This window comes from Eulemur rufifrons, chromosome 24 (genome assembly GCF_041146395.1).
Source record: "Eulemur rufifrons isolate Redbay chromosome 24, OSU_ERuf_1, whole genome shotgun sequence".
Lineage (NCBI taxonomy): Eukaryota > Metazoa > Chordata > Mammalia > Primates > Lemuridae > Eulemur > Eulemur rufifrons.
The window spans coordinates 15,318,178-15,338,871 of record NC_091006.1 but is presented as its reverse complement, the minus strand read 5'-3'; the positions used below and the strand labels follow the sequence as shown (position 1 = coordinate 15,338,871).

The following is a 20,694-nucleotide window of genomic DNA, read 5'->3' as shown; positions in this document are numbered from 1 at the left end:
CCTCCCATTTGAGAGGTGATGATGGGTCCTGCACCAGTGATACCACACACTTTCAATGACATTGTGGCATTGTAATCCTTGCATGTTCCCCCGAGAGGCAGGAGACACAAAAATGGCAACATCACATGTGGGAAAGTATAAGGCTCACTTAAAAATCCAGTATCTTAGTGGTAGGGTTGTAAATTACTTCAATCAGTTTGTGGAGTATATTGGAAGTATCTAGTTAAAAGGAACAGATACTCAACTATGATCACGTAGTGCACAGCCTAGAGGAAGATGTGTCCTCATGCACGAGGTTGCATTGGCAAGAACAGTGATAGGAGCAGCACTGATACTACATGACAGCCATAACACTCAAAGGTGAATCTGTTTTAAAAGACAAATATGTGGTTTTTATCCACCATGGTGTATTATATGGCAGTAAAACTGTACAATCTACATCTTCAAAGAGCAAGGTATATCAATCCTCAGACATGACAGTGAACACATGAAAGAAAAAGATAAAAGATGTCATTCAGGGCTAACCCCCTACATAGGGTCAAAAAGGGAAGTATTTTTTTAGACAGGCATACCTAAGATAAACCCAATAAATAAGGGAAGGAATTAATCCCATGTAGTCCAGAATGGTGGTTTTTCTTTGGGCTGAAGAAGCATCTTAGAACTGGATAGAGGTGGGGGCTGCACAGTGTTGTGAATGGACTAAATGCCACTGAATTCTGTACTTCATGGTTCAATTTTCTGTTATATGAATTTTATCTCAATAAAAAGAAATGTGAGGGGAAAAGATGTAATTCCCTATAGATTCCTTTTACTTTGAGAAGTTGCACCATGACTCAGGATTTTCATTGGAGGTAGGACTGCGACCAGGACAAAGATGCCCTAAATGCCACAGAGATTAGGCATTAACCCACTGATGAAATTTTACCTTCGATTTTACCTACACTTTCGCTTAGTGAAGAATCCAAGAAGAAGCACCAGCGCTCCTGCATCCTTTCCTGTGGTCAACTGCTATTCAAACAAGGATGTAATATTGCCCCAGAAGTCCCTTGTTGGCCTGAAGAAAGTTTTAGGGACTTACAATTTGCCATCCCTACCATAAGAGCTCTCTGACCACATGTCTGTTGCAGCTACAACAGGTTGAAACCTGTCCATGTGCAGACACTGGTCATCCTCACACAGTAGTGACAGTTGGGGTCATTATCACTTTCCCACAATAAGGAAAATAGAAAGGAAGATGCTGTCTGCTCAAGGTTGACAAGAAGTAGATGTTACCCCCATAACTTACATCGGAATCTGTGAATTTTCTCCAATAAATGCCCTTTTCCCAAAGCATGAAAACAGAATCCACAGTCAGATGAAGAACTATGGGCAGGGGCAGAAGAGGGAGAGGGAGCAGAAATGACTCAGGGTTTTAAATGAGAGGGATGAAGAGAAGGTGCCGCTACTCATAGGAATGAGGAAGTCAGGGGGAGGAAGTGCTTGGGAGAAACAGAACCACATACTTAGGTGAGGAGGGAGGCTGTGCTTCCTCTGCCAGTCAGTTAACTTTCTAACAAACACGTCCCAGCCTCCTTCTCCTCCTGGGGTCATCTGTCCTGTGACGACCCCGTTGACTCTCCAGTGAACCAAGGCAGAGAGTGGAGCAGCCCTCAGTTCCTCACTCGCTTCTGCTTCACACAATGAACAAGCCCGAACAGCTCTGCCCCTGAGCCCTCCTTACCCAGGTCTCCTGGTCCGTCACCACCATCCAGGGTCAGTTGGACACTGGAGATGTCTTGTCACATCAGCCTCCCTCCTGGTCCCCTACTCTGGGTCCTCACTCCCTGCTGAAGTTCATTATTCTCAAATTGCAACATTATCAGTCAACGACCCTTCACTGAACACAATCCTTTGATGAGTCTCTATTTTCCTTCAAATGAGACACCAGCATCTCTGCCTGATGTTCATGTTGCTGATGATCAGATCTGAGCTAAATTCTCCAGCCTCAGAAAACACGGCTTCTCCCTGTGAAGCACCTGTCCCTCCCCAGACACACACATCTGGGATTTTAACATGTTTGTGTCTTCTCACAGTCTGATCCCGGAGACAATTTGAACTAAGAGAAAGCCTTTTCCAACATCCTAAACATGATAAAGGCACAACTCTCTGTCTCATCTCACTCAACAAACAGTTAACTCTATTTCCCACAAAGGGCTTTGGTAAGGGCTGCATTAGAAATCCAATTAAACCATTTAGAATACTGAGGCGCACATCCACGTTATCTGGGGTAGGATTACTGTTGGAGTTTTATCACTGTTTATTATAAGTGCAATCTTTCTACCACCCATTTCTGACTGATGGAATAAGAGACACGATGGAAGGGAAGGCCAGGTGGACGGCACTGGAGATGTTTCTCCCTAACAGAATAGTGAAACCAAAGTAATCCCACATATCTGGAGAAAGTGCCAGGACAGTGACTCCGTCAGGATTTTCACATGCTTTTTCCACTCCCTTATTGACCTGTGCAGATAACAGATGGACTGTGGAGAATGGCAGTGGATTCTTGTAAATCAGACGGGGATTTCAATTTTAGCTGAGGAGCCCCAATTTCCTGTTGAGGCTTCGTTACTGGAGAAAATCCACAGGTCCCCTGGCACTTGTGTGCAGCTACTGATCTGAGAAAGAGTATCTTCTCCGTGTGGATTGCAAGGGCTCTCAGAGTCAGCAATGCATGTCCACTGCCCAACTTCAGGGCTATACTGACTCTGCAGCCCTCTGTCAGCTGGTCGGCAGGGACCTTGATCACCTCTCCACGGCACAGAACATCATACGGGTCCTTTACATCATTGATGCACTGATTGGATCTGTTCAACAGGAAGTAGCAAATACTCCAGACAGTTTGTGAGACCACGTGTTCCAGAGAATGGGAAGTAAAATATCCTCAAAATTCAGGTTTCTGCTGCCTGACTAAAATCTCTAGGAGTCCAGCTGCCTGAGGCACGCTGAGGTAGGTCCTCCCAAGGTGAAGACACGTCACTCCATCTGACCTCTTACTCATAAGAGACAAGTCCAAGACCTATGGGCCTCTTCTAAAATTTGGAGACAACATATACCTCCTTGGATATGTCACCTCAACCTATTTATTATGTACCTTGATCAGCTGCTGGCTTTGAGTGAGGCCCAGAATGAAAGGTGCACACCCTTTGTAATCTTTGCAACAGCTGCAGCTGCAGACAGCCTGAGTCTGTGACCCAGCAGACGCAGTGGTGTTCGAAGCACCTGAAGCAGATGAGGATCCTATACAGAGCCTTTGGCAGGAAGCTTTAGATGAATGTACCACACAGTTGTCTACGATTCTGAAGCCACACTGGGCCGTTTCTGCAGAGATGGTTCTCAATTTGTGACACAGCTTCTAGCTTGCTACTGGGCTGCAGTAGAGACTGAACACTTGGCCTTGAGTGGGCGGGTCACCATGTGACTTGAGCTCCCGTCAGGAACTGGGTGTGGACTGACCAAACAAATTTGCACCCGGCCAGGCCCAGCTGCTCTCCGTCATCAAACAGAAGTGGTTTATACGAGATTTGGCTAATGGAGTTTGTGAAGGCATGTGGTAGGCAGAGTAATGACCTCCCAAAGGTGTCCACGTCCTGGTTCTCAGAACCTGTGAACGGTACCTTACGTGGCAAGAGGGACTTTGCAGATGTGATTAAGTTAAGCATCTTGGGGTGGGGAGATATCTTAGATTATCCAGGTGGGCCCAATGTGATCCCAAGGGGCCTTATACATGAAAGAGGGAGGCAGGAGGGTGATTTCAGAGAAGAGAAGATGGAAGCAGAGGCTGGAATAACATCACTGCTGGCTTTGAGGATGGAAGGGGATGAGAGTGAAGGAGTGCAGGCGGCCTGCAGACGCTTGAGGAGGTAAGAGAACAGACTCTCCCTGGAGCCTCCAGAAGGAACACAGCCCTGATGACAACTGATGACAGGCCAGAGAGACGCCTTGTGGACCTCTGACAGCCAGAACTCTAAGATAACCAATCTATGTTGTCTTAAGCCTGTAACCTTGTAGTAATTTGTTAGAGCAGCAACAGGAAGCTACCACACTGGGTATCTGCTTTAGTCTCTGCAAACTCAAACTTTCCTTCTATTGGGTCATTGCTGCATTTCCATGGTCAGGCACATGGCAAACCCTATAAATATGTGCTGATACTTGGGCAGGAAGGAGTTAAGACCAGAGAGACAGCGGATCAGGGGAGACCCCATTTCTGTCTGAAATGTCTCCAGAGAGGCCGGTGCACACTCCAGCCCTGGGGAAACCAGAGCTGGGCTCTTAGAAAGTTCCTCTTCCTGTGGGGCTGCTGATATGACAACCTCATGACGAGAAGGACCCAGCCTCCAAGTGGCCACACCCTGTGTGCCTCTCTGTCCTGCGGGAGCCGTGGTCTCATCCATCTGCACAACCGGGGCCACTGGGAGGAGACCCCATGACCCCCACCCTCATGGTCCTGCTCTGCCTCGGTGAGATGGGAAGAGGGGAGGGGAGACCTGGTCTGGGAGGGACCCCACCCCACAGCCACGCCCTGCTCTAGCAGGAGACCCCAGGGGCTCAGGAGGCTCCTGGGAAGGACAGGACGTGCTCAGCCTTCAGGGAATAAATCTTTCAAAGGGAACTCTCTTCCAGGGCTGAGTCTGGACCCCAGGACCAGCGTGCAGGCAGGTGAGTCTGTCCCCAGCTGTCCCAGGTGTCCCCTCACTCGGGACAAGGGGACACCCCTGGGCAGCTGGGGATGGGGAACAGCAGTTCTGGGCTGAGGGATGGGGACGTCTGGAAGGTCCTGGGCTGAGAGCTGGGATCTGAGGGGTGGGGATGTCTTGGGACCCAGCCTCTGATTTCCTTCCAGGGATCCTCCCCAAACCCACCCTCTGGGCTGAGCCAGACTCTGTGATCACCTGGGGAAGCCCTGCTACCATCTGGTGTCAGGGGAGCCTGTATGCCAAGGAGTATCATCTGGAGAAAGATGGAATATCAGGGCCCTGGGACACACAGAAACCACTGGAGCCTGGGAACAAGGCCAAGTTCAACATCTCATCCATGACAGACCACTACATTGGGCAGTATCGCTGTTACTGTTACAGCCCTGCTGGATGGTCAGAGCCCAGTGACCCCCTGGTGCTGGTGGTGACAGGTGAGGGGACCCTCAGGGGTCCCAGCCCCAGGATCTGCCCTCAGGGGTGTCTCCCTCTCACAGCCCAGCCCTGGGGGGTGATGTGGGAGGTGTGAGCCCCATTGAACACAGCTGCCTCCTTCTCTCCTAGGATCCTACGGCAAACCCACCCTCTCAGCCCTGCCGAGCCCTGTTGTGACCCCAGGAGGGAACGTGACCCTCCAGTGTGTCTCACAGGTTGTACTTGGCATGTTCATTCTCATTGAGGAAGGACACAAGCTCTCTTGGACCCGGGACTCACAGCGAATCTCCTATGGGCAGTACCAGGCCCTGTTCCCTATGGGCCCCGTGACCCCCAGCCACAGGTGGATGTTCACATGCTATGGCTATTACAGGAACTCCCCACAGGTGTGGTCGGAACCCAGTGACCCCCTGGAGCTACTGGTCTCAGGTAAAGAGATTTCATCCTACCTTGTTCACTTTTTTAGACCCCAAAACTGTCACTGTGAGCCTTGCTTCCAAGGGAGCCTGAGGTTGGAGGGGTGGTGAGGAAACAAAGGTTCCCAGGGCCACAGACCCAGAGTGAGAGAGACAGTGGGACCTGCAGGACCAGGACAGGACATGGGAGGTGTTGGAGGGACCAGCCCCTGCAGCCCATGGCGTGTCCTTCTCCCCAGGTGTGTCTAGGAAGCCCTCCCTGCTCACCCCGCAGGGCCCTGTCCTGGCCCCTGGACAGAACCTGACCCTCCAGTGTCACTCTGATGTCGGCTATGACAGATTCGCTCTGTCCCAGGAGAGGGGAGGTGTCCTCCTCCAGCGCCCTGGCCGGCAGCCCCAGGCTGGGCTGTCTCAGGCCGAATTCCCCCTGGGCCCTGTGAACGGCTCCCACGGGGGCCGGTACAGATGCTACAGTGGACACAACCTCTCCTCCGAGTGGTCGGCTCCCAGTGACCCCCTGGACATCCTGATCACAGGTGAGGAGCCCAGCAGGGTCAGGGAGGGACCCAGACTCTGCACAGGCCCTGCCCAAGGAGCCCCCAGGGGCTGACGGCCAGATGAGGGGTGGGGGTCTCAGGGACCAACAAGGACAGAGAGACAGGGGTGGTGGGGGATGGGGAGATTCAGAGATCACAGAGACAGGCAGAGACACTGAGGGTCTTCAGAGTGAGGCCCTTGGGAGGTCTCAGCTCAGAATGAGGTGGGGGCTGCCCCCACCCCTCCTTCCTCTCTCTAGGACAGCTCCTTGACAGACCCTCCCTCTCGGTGCAGCTGGGCCCCATGGTGGCCTCAGGAAAGAACATGACCCTGCTGTGTCAGTCACGAAGCCTGATGGACACGTTCCTTCTGACCAAGGAGGGGACAGCCGATGCCCCCCTGCGTCTCCGATCAAAGTACACAGCTCAAGGGTTCCAGGCTGAATTCTTCATGAGTTCTGTGACTTCAGCCCACGGGGGGACCTACAGGTGCTACGGCTCACTCAGCACCTCCCCCTACCTGTTGTCACTGCCCAGTGACCCCCTGGAACTCGTGGTGTCAGGTGAGGACCGTGACCCCATCCTCTCTGAACTCAAAGGGTCAGCTCAGGGCCCTGCCCCAGGAGAGCTCTGGGACAACAAGGAATGAAGGGGGGAAGGGGATGGGCCCCAGGGGAGGGTCCAGCCATGAGGTGGAAATAGACAGGACCTCCCACCCCTGAGCACCCCCCCCGAAGTCTCAGTCAGGGTGCAGAGCAGAGAGGGTGGAATGACATGTGGGTGAACCTCAGAAGAAACATGAGGAGACTGAGGGTAGAGGACAGATGCCCCCACCCACCCACCTCCTGATGTCTCCTTCTCAGAATCAGAACCCCTGGGTGTCCCATCCCCTCACCCCCAGGTCCTGACCCAGTGGGTGATGGAATCATTTACCCTGATCCCAGAGAGTCTTCAAGACTCATCTCAATCCTTTTGCCAATATTGAGGGAGGGGTCTGCTCCCAAGAGGAGCAGGGAGCAGGGTGGACATTAAGGGTGGGGTCCACGTGGCTTCTGGGGCCCTGGGGATGGGGCAGCTGTGACCTCTGTGGTGTTCAGAGGGGAGGGAGGTGTCTGAGGTCCAGGCGGGAAGGAGGGACCAGAGCTGATGGGTGGAGGGGCCGGGTCTGTCCCCCCTCCTTGAGCAGGACACCCAGGAGCCATCTCAACTCACCAGGGAGCCAGGCCCAGGGGAGGGAACAAGGCAGGTGCTTAGTCTAGGAGTCCAGTGGGAGGGACCCTGAGAAGGGAGTGGGGTCTGCATTGGCTCAGCCTCTCCTTGGGAGGAAGAACTTCTGAGACAGCCTTTTCCCCTCCTGCCCTGGGTTCCCCTCTGAATAAGGGGGAGTTGTCCGGGAGTGACCTCCAAAGACCCATCCTTTCTGACCCCCTGGGCATCTGGGATGCGGCTCATCCTAGACCTGCTCCCGTCTCCAGCCCTCTCTGGGCCTGTCCTACTCCTCCCAGTAACAGACTTGTCAGGGTTTAAAAACCGAGGAAGACAGGGGCAGGAGCATGTGATTTTTGTGCATTAGTGTTGGAATTTCATCTTAATATGAGGAAGCCACAATACTATGATAGCAGCAAAGATTTATAAAACTCCAATGGTTTAGAATCTCCTGTCCCTCATGTATCACACAAGATCTTTTATATTTTCTACTAAGTCCACACCCACACAGCTCTGCATGACACCCAGGCCCCTCCCCTGTCTGGGAGGGTGTGCGGTGAGCAGAAGGAGGAGAACGGGGCGGGTCTGCGGGGTTTGGTGTCCAGGCCTGACTTGGAGACAGGGAAGATGCTGGGGCAGATGGAGAAGGAGGACAGGCTGGGTCTGTTAGAAGACAACTTGGTACCCCTATTTCTAATTCCCAAAAGACCCCGAGGATGGAGCCCCTCACCCCCACATTCGGGGTCTCTGATCCCTCTCAGAACAGCAGCCTCTCAGGTCTGGGTGGGATCTCACTGTGGTGAGGGTGGGGCCCACACCAGACACGCTCCCTCAGAGAGAGGCTCCCCAGGCTGTGGGTACCGCTGGGCACGGCCCCTCCTGTGTGCCCCTGGTGGCCTCTGTGTTCAGTGCGCCCCTGAGACTAAGGAGGGACCTGCACCTGCGCACTGGGGCAAGCTAGGGAATCACTGTGCAGCACGTCTTGTGTGTAACTCATTTCTACTCCTCATTTTCTGTGCACACTCGTCTCATGTTGCTCCCTGTTTTTATGAAATTTATTTTATTATATTTTATTTTAATTTCAATAGATTTACATGATACAAGTGTTTTTAATTACATGGTAGAAATGTATAATGCTGAAGTCAGGCCTGTTAGTGTACCCACCACCAGAATAGCATACACTGTACCCAACAAGTAATTTTTTATCCTGTGTCCATTAAACCACTTTATGATCATATATACCCATTGTTTAGCTTATAAGTGAGAACATGTGGTGCTTGTTTTTCCATTCCTGAGACACTTCACTTAGGATAGTGGTCTCCATATCTAACCAAGTTGCTGCCAAAGACATTATTTTATTCCTTTTCATGAATGAGAAGTATTCCGTGGCTTATATACCATATTTTCTTTATCCACTTATCAATTGATGGGCACTTAGGATGCTTACATTTCTTTGCAATTGTGAACTGGGCTGTGATAAACATTCAAGTGCACGTTTCTTTTTGACATAATGACTTCTTTTCCTTTGGGTGAATACCCAGTAGTGGGATTGCTGGATAGAATGGTAGGTCTATTTCCAGTTCTTTGAAGAATCTCCACGCTGCTTTCCATAGAGTTTGTACTAATTTACATTCCCATCAACAGTGTAGGAGTGTTCCCTTTTCAGCACATCCATGCCATCTATTGGTTTTTGGCTTAATAATGACCATTCTGGCAGGCGTGATATGATATCACATGGTGGTTTTAATTTACATTTTCCTGATGACTAGTGATGCTGAGTGTTTGTTCTTATGTTTGTGGGCCATATGTATACCTTCTTTTGAAAAAAATCTGTTCATGCATTGCATTATGCCTACTTTTTGATGGGGTTGTTCGTTTTTTTCTTTCTGATTTCTTTGAGTTCTTTGTAGATTCTGGATATTAGCCCTTTGTTGGATTTATACTTTGAGAATATTGTCTCCCATTCTGTAGGTTGTCCATTTACTCTGTCAATTATTTCCTTTGCAGTGCAGAAACTTTTTTAGTTTAATTGAGCCACATTTATTTATGTCTGTTGTTGCTGTATTTGCTTTGGTGCCTTAATTGTAAACTCTTTGCCCAGGCCAGTGTCCAGAAGAGTTTTTGCTGCATTTTCTCCTAGAAGTTTTATGGTTTAGGTCTTCCATTCAAGTCTTCAATCCAGCTTGAGTTAATGTTTGTATGTGGTGAGAGATAGGGATCCAGTTTCATTTGTCTGCATGTGGCTATCCAATTTTTCCAAACCAATTATTGAATAGCTCATCCTTTCCCCAGTGTATGTTTTTGTCTGCTTTGTTCAAATGTCTGCTGGTTGTAGATATATGGTTTTATTTCTAGGTTCTCTATACTTTTCCAGTGATCTTTGTGTCTACCATTATACCAGTATTCTGCTGTTTTGGTTTCTATAGTCCTGGAGTATAATTTTAAGTCAGATAATGTGATGTCTCCAGATTTGTTCTTGGGATTAGCATTGCCTAGGACATTCAGGCTCTATTTTATGATTCCATATTAACTTAGGATTGTTTTTCTCTAGTTCTGTGAAAAAGGGCGTTGGTATTTTGATGGGAATTGCATTGAATCTGTAAATAATCAATTTGGGCAGTATGGACATTTTAACACTATTGATTCTTCCAATTCATGAGTGTGGAATATTTTTACTTTCTTTGTGTGTGTCATCTATGATTTCTTTCATTAGTATTTGGTAGTTATCCTTGTAGAGATCTTTCACCTCTTTGGTTAAGTGTTTTTTGATATTAATTTTTTGCATCTATTGTAAATGATATTGATGTTTTGCTTTGACTCTTGGCTTGAATGTTATTAGTGTATTGTAAGGCTACTTATTTGTGTACACTAATTTTGTAATGTAAAACTTTACTGAATTTATCTGTCAATTCCAGGAGTGTTTTGCAGGAGTCTTTTGATTTTTAGACATAATACCATATCATCCACAAAAAGAGACAGTTTGACCTCCTCTTTCCTAACTTGGATGCCCTTTAACTTTTATTTCTAATTATTATGGGTACGTGATAGTTGTATATTTTATAGGGTACATGTGATGTTTTGATACAGGGACACAACATGAATCAATGAAATCAGTAATTATGGTATCCATTACCTCAAGCATTTATCATTTCTTTGTATTTAGGACATTCCGATTCCACCTTTTTAGTTATTTTAAGGTAGACCCGAACATACTGTTGATTATAGTCACTTTGCTGTGATGTCAAATATTGTTGCATTTTAACTATCTCAGTATGTTTTTCCACTCCTTAAGCAGACTAACTTTATTCCTCCATCCGCACTACCATGCCCATTTCCTGGTAACCATCATTCTATTCTCTGTGTCCATGAGATCAATTATTTTTAATATTTAGCTTGATGCTTTCATCTTGCAGCTTGTAGGATTTTCACCTTGACTTTGACCAGTCTGATGACTATGTCCCTTGGAGATGTCCTATTAGTAATGAATCTTCCAAGAGTTCAATGACCTTTCTGTATCCAGATGTCCAAATTTCTAGCTAGACCCAGGAATTTTTCCTCCTTTATTCTCTCAAACAGGTTTTCCAGGACTTTCACTTTGGTTTCTTCTCCCTTAAGGATACCTATAATTGTTATGTTTGGTCATCTAACATGGTCCCATGATTCTCACAAACTTTGTTCATTCTTCTTGATTCTGTCTTCATTGTTGACTAACTAGGTTAATTCAAAAGGCTTTTCTCAAGTTCTGAAATTCTTTCTTCTGCTTCATCTAGTCTATTGTTAAAACTTTCCACTGTATTTTGAATTCCCTAAATGATTCTTTTATTTCCAGAAATTCTGTTATTTTTTAACTATGTATCTCTTTAGTAAGTTGTTCATTTCTGCCCTGAATTTTTGTTGTTGTTGCATCTTTGTGCTGTTTTTCCTCTTTCTCACTGATCCCACTGACCTTATTTGTGGTCTGTATTTTGAATTCCATAACCGACATTTCAAACATTGCTTTTTGGTTGGAGTCCATTGCTGGAGAGGTAGTGTGATCCGCTGGGGGTGCTGAAACAGCCTGCTCTTTCATATTGCCAGAGTTTTTCTCCTGGTTCTTTCTCATCTAAAACCTCTTCCCTCAGCTCCAAACAGATACCATTGTGGTTCGAGTGTCTTCTGCCAGGGTCTGGCTGCTCAGTGTAGGAAGGGAGAGTTACCCTATCCTTTGACGTATGTGGCTAGATACCCACTGTGGTGTTGCTGGCATACTGGGTTGGTTGAACCTCACACCCCTGGGAGACTGTTCACATGCCACTCGTGGGGGACCAGACTGGGTAATCTCCAGTCCCCAGGTTCCTGGATGGTGTGCCTGAGTCCTGGGAGCAGCAGACGAAGGTTGAGCTGGCAAACTTGCTCTCAAGCCTGCCTGGATCCAGGAGCTGGTTGTGATGGTGAGGGTTGGGGTGCTCTCCTGCCCCAGAACACTCAGGCAAGAGAAGGATGGATGCACTGTGAGCCTGTGACAGCAGGGCCTTCTTGAGATTAGCAGCGGCAGGGAGCTGTGGGACACAGAAGGAACTAACACCTTCCTCTTTTGGCAATGACTGTGGTCTCTGTCCTTCTGGTATACAAAAGCACCCAGATTGCAGCTCCCGCGCTGACCCAGCTGCAGCAGAGATGGCAGAGGTGGCTCAACCCGCTGTTTGTAGGGAAAGCAGACTGGTTGTGGGCTGTGGCTGAAATGCTCCAGGGGCAGATGTGGTTGTGCCAGGGACTTGCCTCTGGGGACGGCAGGCTCCTTGTAGAAGAGACAGGCAGCTTGCAGCTTGGGGAGAGGACTCATAGCCACACCCTCCCTTATGGGTGCTTGCTGCTCCTTTTTAGGAGGAAGGAATGAGCCCTAAGCTCCATGGAAGCCTGGTGTGACGGGTGATCTGTCAGAGGCAGGGTGGCTGCTCCCAGGGGCCCTGGCTTAATGGTCCCCTGTGGAACACTCACCAGTCCTGAGCAGGAACAGCTTTTCAGCCATTGCTTCCTTTGTGGCAGGAGTGGGCAGGAAGGAAGGTGGTGAAGGCCCCTAATTATGGAGAGTGTCTCCACTGGGGAAAGCACAGACAATATCATATCACAAGCCAAGGGCACACTGGTGCAGGAGTGTGTGTCCTGGGTCAGAACTCCAGGAACACCGCTGCTTTCCTGTGTCCGCCTATTCCTTTGTGGTTGTCACAGTTCGAGCAGCGATTGGAGAATCTTTGTGCGGGATCCAGTAACAGGGGCTATGACTTCCCTGGCTGGATAGAGGCACCTGGCGTGCGTGCAAGCAATATGGCACCTGTCATTTCAGCCTGGGTCCGTGGTGAGGGGAAGCGACCTTACATGGGCCTGCTGCCCAGTGCTATGTCCCCAAGAAATTCTCAGTTCACTAGTGGCAGCAGCATCTGCATTTGTCAGGACAGAAGGGCTGTCCCACAGATCGGGAGCTGGCAATCTGCCACAGGTGTGAAGGGAGGAAAAGTCATCACTCCCGCCTACCCTTTCTGCCAGGCTCCAAATCCCTCGGGAGTTGGTCTCTGTCAAAATGTTGCTCCTCCTTCTTCAGCTCCACCACTTCTTCCCACGGGACCTCCAGTAAGGGCAGGTTCTGGCTTTTTCCCTTAGTATTTCACCTGGGCTCTCCTTTCTCACCTGAAACTTCTTCCTCTATTTGAGACAATCTGGCAACCAATGTCTCTAATCAGCCATCTCATCACTCTCCCCTGTCTTTTTCTGAAAGTTTTTTCTTTATCTAAAAATACTTTTTATTAATTTTAAAAAATAGTATTAATATTAATATATACCTGGAGTTTCCACACAGAACCATGTATTCTTTTATTTTTACAATAAACCTTCTGTTTATTTGGACATTAAAACATCTGGAAGTTTCTCATTACAAATAATGCTGTAATAAATACGTAAATATATAGTAATTTAGAGCATCATATTATTTTTATGGTACATTTTTTGAAATAGTGCTACTGAGCCATAAAGTAGATTTCTTTTTCTGAAACTTTTAAAGTAATAATTGAATATATAAATTTATAATTTTAAATTAAATGATATGGATATATGATTGAAAGATAAATAATTCTACGCTCATTTTCATTGGGACTTGATTTAATTTAGACATTTGATTTGGAAAATAGCTTCTTATTAATAAAGCCTTTCTATCCTGAAGATTTAAAATGGAGGCATATGAATGAATAAGAATATACATATAATGTACATATAGTATATATGTACATACATATATGTACAATATAAGAATATACATATAATGTACATATAAGAATATTGTACATTCACTCACGTTCAAAGAATTGTTAAACTACTTTAATAATTTATAAGAAAGGTCATTCATTCCTTTACATTTTTAAAATAAGAGATAGGTATGTTTCACAAACCTATTGGTTCAAGTATATTGCCTTTATTCCATATTAGCTGAGGCCGGGCGCAGTGGCTCACGCCTGTAATCCTAGCACTCTGGGAGGCCGAGGCGGGTGGATTGCTCAAGGTCAGGAGTTCGAGACCAGCCTGAGCGAGACCCCGTCTCTACTAAAAATAGAAAGACATTATATGGACACCTAAAACTCTATATAGAAAAAATTAGCCGGGCATGGTGGCTCATGCCTGTAGTCCCAGCTACTCGGGAGGCTGAGGCAGGAGGATCGCTTAAGCCCAGGAGTTTGAGGTTGCTGTGAGCTAAGCTGACGCCACGGCACTCACTCTAGCCTGGGCAACAAAGTGAGACTCTGTCTCAACAAAAAAAAAAAAAAAAACAAAAAAAACATATTAGCTGACAACAGAATTTCTGTCTTCCAATTATTGTTCTGTTGATTTCTTCTAATATACTGATAAAATTTATATAAATCACAAGAAAATATAAATTTCAGGTCTTTCCTTCTAAATTACACATTAATATGTAACTACATATTAAGTAAATTTGGAAAGTTTTGCTTTTTACATATCTATGTATAATTATATAAATTACATGGGAATATGTGTGTACATCTACAGATATTTAGATATATTCATACATATGCTTGATATTTTTGACATAATATGTTTTAACATCATTGTTATTGACCTTCCCACCTAGATTAATTCTTCATAAAAGCAGACATATTGTTTGATGTGCCTGTGATTATACCACTCCTTAGAAAATATATATTTGTGTATGTGTGGGTCTGTGTGTATGTATCACATTTCAGCTGTTCCCAACTATATGAAGTATTAATTAACAAGAGATCAGGGGAGGATGAGTCCCCAGGTGACTGGTCTCAGGTGGGGTGAAGGGGAGGCAGCTCCAGACGTTCACCCCTTTGAGTTCCTCACATTCAGGAGCCCCTGAGGTCCAACCCTGCATCCACGGTGCCTGGGTCCTCAGTCACGGATAAGTGGAAATGTCCAGGGTAATTAGCTTATGTGGTCCTATCTCCCAGACAGAACAGAGAGCACACAAGGGCTCAGTTATTTCTGTACTGGGGACCATTTTCCTTGCTGGTCCTGAGCACTTAGGGTCTAGCAAAACTCTCCCAAAATGACTGAGAAGCAAAGTTTGGATCCAAAGAGCACAGGAAGGCTGAAACAATTCAATAAGGAGGCGAGAGTGACTCTGCTACAGAAAAGAAAGGGTTTATTGAGAAACTGCATAAAAGTCACATCGTGTGACGTGAAGGAATATAGAAGGCAGAGCCCAGGGGAGAGGCTGGGCTCCAGTCTTTTTATCCCCTCCCCCTTCCCCTCCGTTTTCATTCTCAGGAGCACCTGAGACCATCAGCCCCTAACAAAACAAGTCTGACCCCACGAGCGGAGAGTGAGGAGACCCTCTCAGTCATGGGCTGGGCTCACAGGGTCAGGCCTTGTTCAGGGGAGGACGGTGTCCTGGGGGAACCTCCAGGGATCCTGTGTGACTTTGGTCTGCTCTGGCCTCTCTGATCTCTTTGTCCACAATTCCCAGCCCGACACCCCCGGGATTACACAGTGGAGAATCTCGTCCGCTTGGGCGTGGCTGGCTTGATCCTGGTGGCCCTCGGGATTCTGCTGTTTCAGGACTGGCACAGCCAGAGAAGACACCAGGATGAAGCCCAAAGGTAAACTCCAGAGACAACAACGCACCATCCAGTGTGGTCGATACTTGGAAGTAAATATGATGATCCCAGGAGGCTCTGGAAGAGAATCTAGGCCATGTGCTGTCCAGACTGTCTGCTGGTCATTTCCGGAGGTGGGACTCACTGTCCAAGTGCAGGGACACCGTGTGTGTTGGGGAACCTGTGACCTTAAGGAAACTTGTTGCCTTTCTGGTCCTTAATTGCAGCCTGTTGACCTAATTCAAATTTTACAGAACAAATACTTTCTTTAAAAGGGATGCAACAGAGAAAGATGAAGCTTCTCTTGCCCCCTTTGGTGCTTAAAAAAGAACTATCTTGAAATCAGAGGGGGCAGGATCCCCACACACGGCTGGGGCAATCTGTGGAGGACCATTAAACTGTGATACATTTCCTCTATTCAGGTATTGACTTTCCTTAACTGAATACCCTCCTTTTCCAACCTTCAGATATGAAGCTACATTTCACATGGGAGCTTTGGGCCCGCACCTCTGTACCCCTTCATGCTCTGGTCCACTGTCATGTAAACACAGTTTTCTTTATGTCTAATTTCCACATTCCCTGATGCACTCTGTTCAGCCTCCATCTCTTCAGTCAGAGGTCCAACCTGTTCCCACAACTGAATAAATGGGAGAAGATCAGAGTCCAACCAGAAAAATGTCACAAAAATGATGCCCTGACACCCTGCCAACCCTTCCCTCTTTATCAGATGCTGTCTACCTACTTTCTCCTAAAATATTATCACTTGGAATCATGACACCGGCTTTGGTGTGACAACTCAGTGGTATGTTGATTGTAAAAAAGACATTTTTTATTTTTTTATTTATTTATTTTTATTTCAGCTTATTATGGGGGTACAAAAGTTCAGGTTACATACGTTGCCCATGTACCACCTATCCCCCCAAGTCAGAGCTCCAGGCGTGTCCATTCCCCAGACAGTGCACATTGCACTCATCATGTAGCACACACCCATCCCCTACCCCCACCCCCCACTTCAGTCTGATATCCGATTGGTATCATTCCCAAATGTGCATTTAGCTGATGATCAGGGAAACCAATTTTCTGGTGAGTACATGTGATGCTTGTTAAAAAAGACATTTTTTAAATGCTCTTACTTGTGGCCTTTTCCAGTCTCTGGGGTGTGAATATTTTCATGGCCAAATTCAAGGTGCCCAGAGGACATCCCTGAATGCACAATGGGAAGCGATGAATGGAATTGTCTTCACAAATGAATCTGAACCATCCACAGCACATCTCACTTACACCTCCCACGTCCACACCTGTGTTTCCTCCCATTTGAGAGGTGATGATGGTTCCTGCAACAGTGATACCACACACTTTCAATGACACTGTGACACTGTAATCCTAGCATGTTCCCCTGACAGGCAGGAGACACAAAAATGGCAACATCACATGTGGGAAAGTATAAGGCTCACTTAGAAATCCAGTATCCTAGTGGTAGGGTTGTAAATTACTTCAATCAGTTTGTGGAGTATATTGGAAGTATCTAGTTAAAAGGAACAGATACTCAACTATGATCACGTAGTGCACAGCCTAGAGGAAGATGTGTGCTCATGCACGAGGTTGCATTGGCAAGAACAGTGATAGGAGCGGCACTGATACTAGATGACAGCCATAACACTCAAAGGTGAATCTGTTTTAAAAGACAAATATGTGGTTTTTGTCCACCATGATGTATTATATGGCAGTAAAAGTGTACAGTCTACATCTTCAAAGAGCAAGGTATATCAATCTTCAGACATGACAGTGCCAAATGAAAGAAGAATATAAAAGATGTCATTCAGGGCTAACCCACTATATAGAGTCAAAAAAGGGAAATATTTTTTTAAACAGGCATGTGTAAGATAAACCCAAAAAATAAGGGAAGGAATTAATCCCATGTAGTCCAGAATGGTGGTTTTTCTCTGCGGTGATGAAGCGTCTTAGAACTGGAGAGAGGTGGGGGCTGCACAACGTTGTGAATGGACTAAATGCCACTGAATTCTGTACTTTATTGGTCAATTTTCTGTTATATGAATTTTACCTCAATAAAAAGAAATGCGAGGGGAAAAGATGTAATTCCCTATAGATTCTTTTTACTTTGAGAAGTTGTACCATGACACAGGATTTTCATTGGAGGTAGGACTGCGACCAGGACAAAGATGCCCTAAATGCCACAGAGATTAGGCATTAACCCACTGATGAAATTTTACCTTCGATTTTACCTTCACTTTGGCTTAGTGAAGAATCCAAGAAGAAGCACCAGCACTCCTGCATCCTTTCCTGTGGTCAACTGCTATTCAAACAAGGATGTAATATTGCCCCAGAAGTCCCTTGTTGGCCTGAAGAAAGTTTTAGGGACTTACAATTTGCCATCCCTACCATAAGAGCTCTTTGACCACATGTCTGTTGCAACTACAACAGGTTGAAACCTGTCTATGTGCAGACACTGGTCATCCTCACACAGTAGTGACAGTTGGGGTCATTATCACTTTCCCACAATAAGGAAAATAGAAAGGAAGATGCTGTCTGCTCAAGGTTGACAAGAAGTAGATGTTACCCCCATAACTTACATCGGAATCTGTGAATTTTCTCCAATAAATGCCTTTTTCCCAAAGCATGAAAACAGAATCCACAGTCAGATGAAGAACTATGGGCAGGGGCAGAAGAGGGAGAGGGAGCAGAAATGACTCAGGGTTTTAAATGAGAGGGATGAAGAGAAGGTGCCGCTACTCATAGGAATGAGGAAGTCAGAGGGAGGAAGTCCTTGGGAGAAACAGAACCACATACTTAGGTGAGGAGGGAGGCTGTGCTTCCTCTGCCAGTCAGTTAACTTTCTAACAAACACGTCCCAGCCTCCTTCTCCTCCTGGGGTCATCTGTCCTGTGACGACCCCGTTGACTCCTCCAGTGAACCAAGGCAGAGAGTGGAGCAGCCCTCAGTTCCTCACTCGCTTCTGCTTCATACAGTGCACAAACCCGAACAGCTCTGCCCCTGAGCCCTCCTTACCCAGGTCTCCTGGTCCATCACCACCATCCAGGGTCAGCTGGAGACTGGAGATGTCTTGTCACATCAACCTCCCTCCTGGTCCCTACTCTGGGTCCTCACTCCCTGCTGAAGTTCATTATTCTCAAACTGCAACATTATCAGTAAACGACCCTTCACTGAACACAATCCTTTGATGAGTCTCTATTTTCCTTCAAATGAGACACCAGCATCTCTGCCTGGTGTTCATGTTGCTGATGATCAGATCTGAGCCAAATCCTCCAGCCTCTGAAAACATGGTTTCTCCCTGTGAAGCACCTGTCCCTCCCCAGACACACACATCTGGGATTTTAACATGTTTGTGTCTTCTCACAGTCTGATCGCAGAGACAATTTGAACTAAGAGGAAGCCTTTTCCAACATCCTAAACATGATAAAGGCACAACTCTCTGTCTCATCTCACTCAACAAATAGTTAACTGTATTTCCCACAAAGGGCTTTGGTAAGGGCTGCATGAGAAATCCAATTAAACCATTTAGAATACTGAGGCACACATCCACGTTATCTTGGGGTCGGATTACTGTTGGAGTTTTATCACGGTTTATTGTAAGTGCAATCTTTCTACCACCCATTTCTGACTGATGGAATAAGAGACACGATGGAAGGGAAGGCCAGGTGGACGGCACTGGAGATGCTTCTCCCTAACAGAATAGTGAAACCAAAGTAATCCCACACATCTGGAGAAAGTGCAAGGATCGGTGACTCCGTCAGGACTTCCACGTGCTTGTTCCACTCCCCTATTTGACCTGTGCAGAAAACAGATGGACTGTGGAGAATGGCAGTGGATTCTTGTAAATCAGACGGAGATTTCAATTTCAGCTGAGGAGCCTCAATTTCCTGTTGAGGCTTCGTTACTGGAGAAAATCCACAGGTCCCCTGGCACTTGTGTGCAGCTACTGATCTGGGAAAAGAGTATCTTCTCCGTGTGGATTGCAAGGGCTCTCAGAGTCAGCAATGCATGTCCACTGCCCAACTTCAGGGCTATACTGACTCTGCAGCCCTCTGTCAGCTGGTCGGCAGGGACCATGATCACCTCTCCACGGCACAGAACATCATACGGGTCCTTTACATCATTGATGCACTGACTGGATCTGTTCAACAGGAAGTAGCAAATACTCCAGACAGTTTGTGAGACCACGTGTTCCAGAGAATGGGAAGTAAATCATCCTCAAAATTCAGGTTTCTGCTGCCTGACTAAAATCTCTAGGAGTCCAGCTGCCTGAGGCACGCTGAGGTAGGTCCTCCCAAGGTCAAGACACGTCACTCCATCTGACCTCTTACTCATAAGAGACAAGTCCAAGACCTATGGGCCTCTTCTAAAATTTGGAGACAACATATACCTCCTTGGATATGTCACCTCAACCTATTTATTACGTACCCTGAACGGCTGTTCGTTTTAAGTAGGGCCTAGAATGAAAGGTGCACACCCTTTGTAATCTTTGCAACAGCTGCAGCTGCAGACAGCCTGAGCCTGTGACCCAGCAGACGCGGTGGTGTTCGAAGCACCTGAAGCAGATGAGGATCCTATACAGAGCCTTTGGCAGGAAGCTTTAGATGAATGTACCACATAGTTGTCTACGATTCTGAAGCCACATTGTGCCATTTCTGCAGAGATGGTTCTCAATTTGTGACACAGTTTCTAGCTTGCTACTGGGCTGCAGTAGAGATTGAACACTTGGCCTTGAGTGGGCGGGTCACCATGTGACTTGAGCTCCCGTCAGGAACTGGGTGTGGACTGACCAACCAAACTTGCAACTGGCCAGGCCCAGCTGCTCTCCGTCATCAAACAGAAGTGGTTTATACAAGATTTGGCTAAAGGAGTTTGTGAAGGCGTGTGGTAGGCAGAGTAATGACCTCCCAAAGGTGTCCACGTCCTGGTCTTCAGAACCTGTGATTATGGTACCTTATGTGGCAAGAGGGACTTTGCAGATGTGGTTAAGTTAAGCATCTTGGGGTGGGCAGATATCTTGGATTATCCAGGTGGGCCCAAGGTGATCCCAAAGGGCCTTATACATGAAAGAGGGAGGCAGGAGGGTGACATCAGAGAAGGGAAGATGGAAGCAGAGGCTGGAATAACATCACTGCTGGCTTTGAGGATGGAAGGGGATGAGAGTGAAGGAGTGCAGGCGGCCTGCAGACACTTGAGGAGGTGAGAGAACAGACTCTCCCTGGAGCCTCCAGAAGGAACACAGCCCTGATGACAA

At 46.9% G+C, this 20,694-nt stretch overlaps 2 protein-coding genes across 3 annotated transcripts in view; one reads left to right on the top strand and one right to left on the bottom strand.

The window, feature by feature from the left end:
• The window catches only part of LOC138374230 (NACHT, LRR and PYD domains-containing protein 7-like), a 672,516-nt gene that overhangs the window by 554,234 nt on the left and 97,588 nt on the right, over nt 1-20,694 (bottom strand).
• Nucleotides 4,463-15,435, top strand: LOC138374840 (leukocyte immunoglobulin-like receptor subfamily A member 6). Of its 2 annotated transcripts, XM_069458027.1 has the most exons (8): nt 4,463-4,496; nt 4,660-4,695; nt 4,880-5,164; nt 5,295-5,594; nt 5,821-6,117; nt 6,378-6,681; nt 12,891-12,940; nt 15,299-15,435. In XM_069458027.1, exons 1-8 carry the CDS (start codon nt 4,463-4,465, stop codon nt 15,433-15,435), a joined length of 1,443 nt encoding a protein of 480 aa, XP_069314128.1. The 2 variants fall into 2 exon arrangements, with proteins under 2 accessions (XP_069314128.1, XP_069314129.1); XM_069458028.1 differs by lacking the exon at nt 12,891-12,940 and having other exon boundaries at nt 6,378-6,680.

Coding starts and splice junctions, on each gene's coding strand:
- LOC138374840 (XM_069458027.1), top strand. CDS start 4,463: ATGACCCCCACCCTCATGGTCCTGCTCTGCCTCG. Junction 5,595..5,820: donor CCTGGAGCTACTGGTCTCAG/GTAAAGAGATTT, acceptor CCTTCTCCCCAG/GTGTGTCTAGGAAGCCCTCC. Junction 12,941..15,298: donor GGGACCTCCAGTAAGGGCAG/GTTCTGGCTTTT, acceptor CACAATTCCCAG/CCCGACACCCCCGGGATTAC.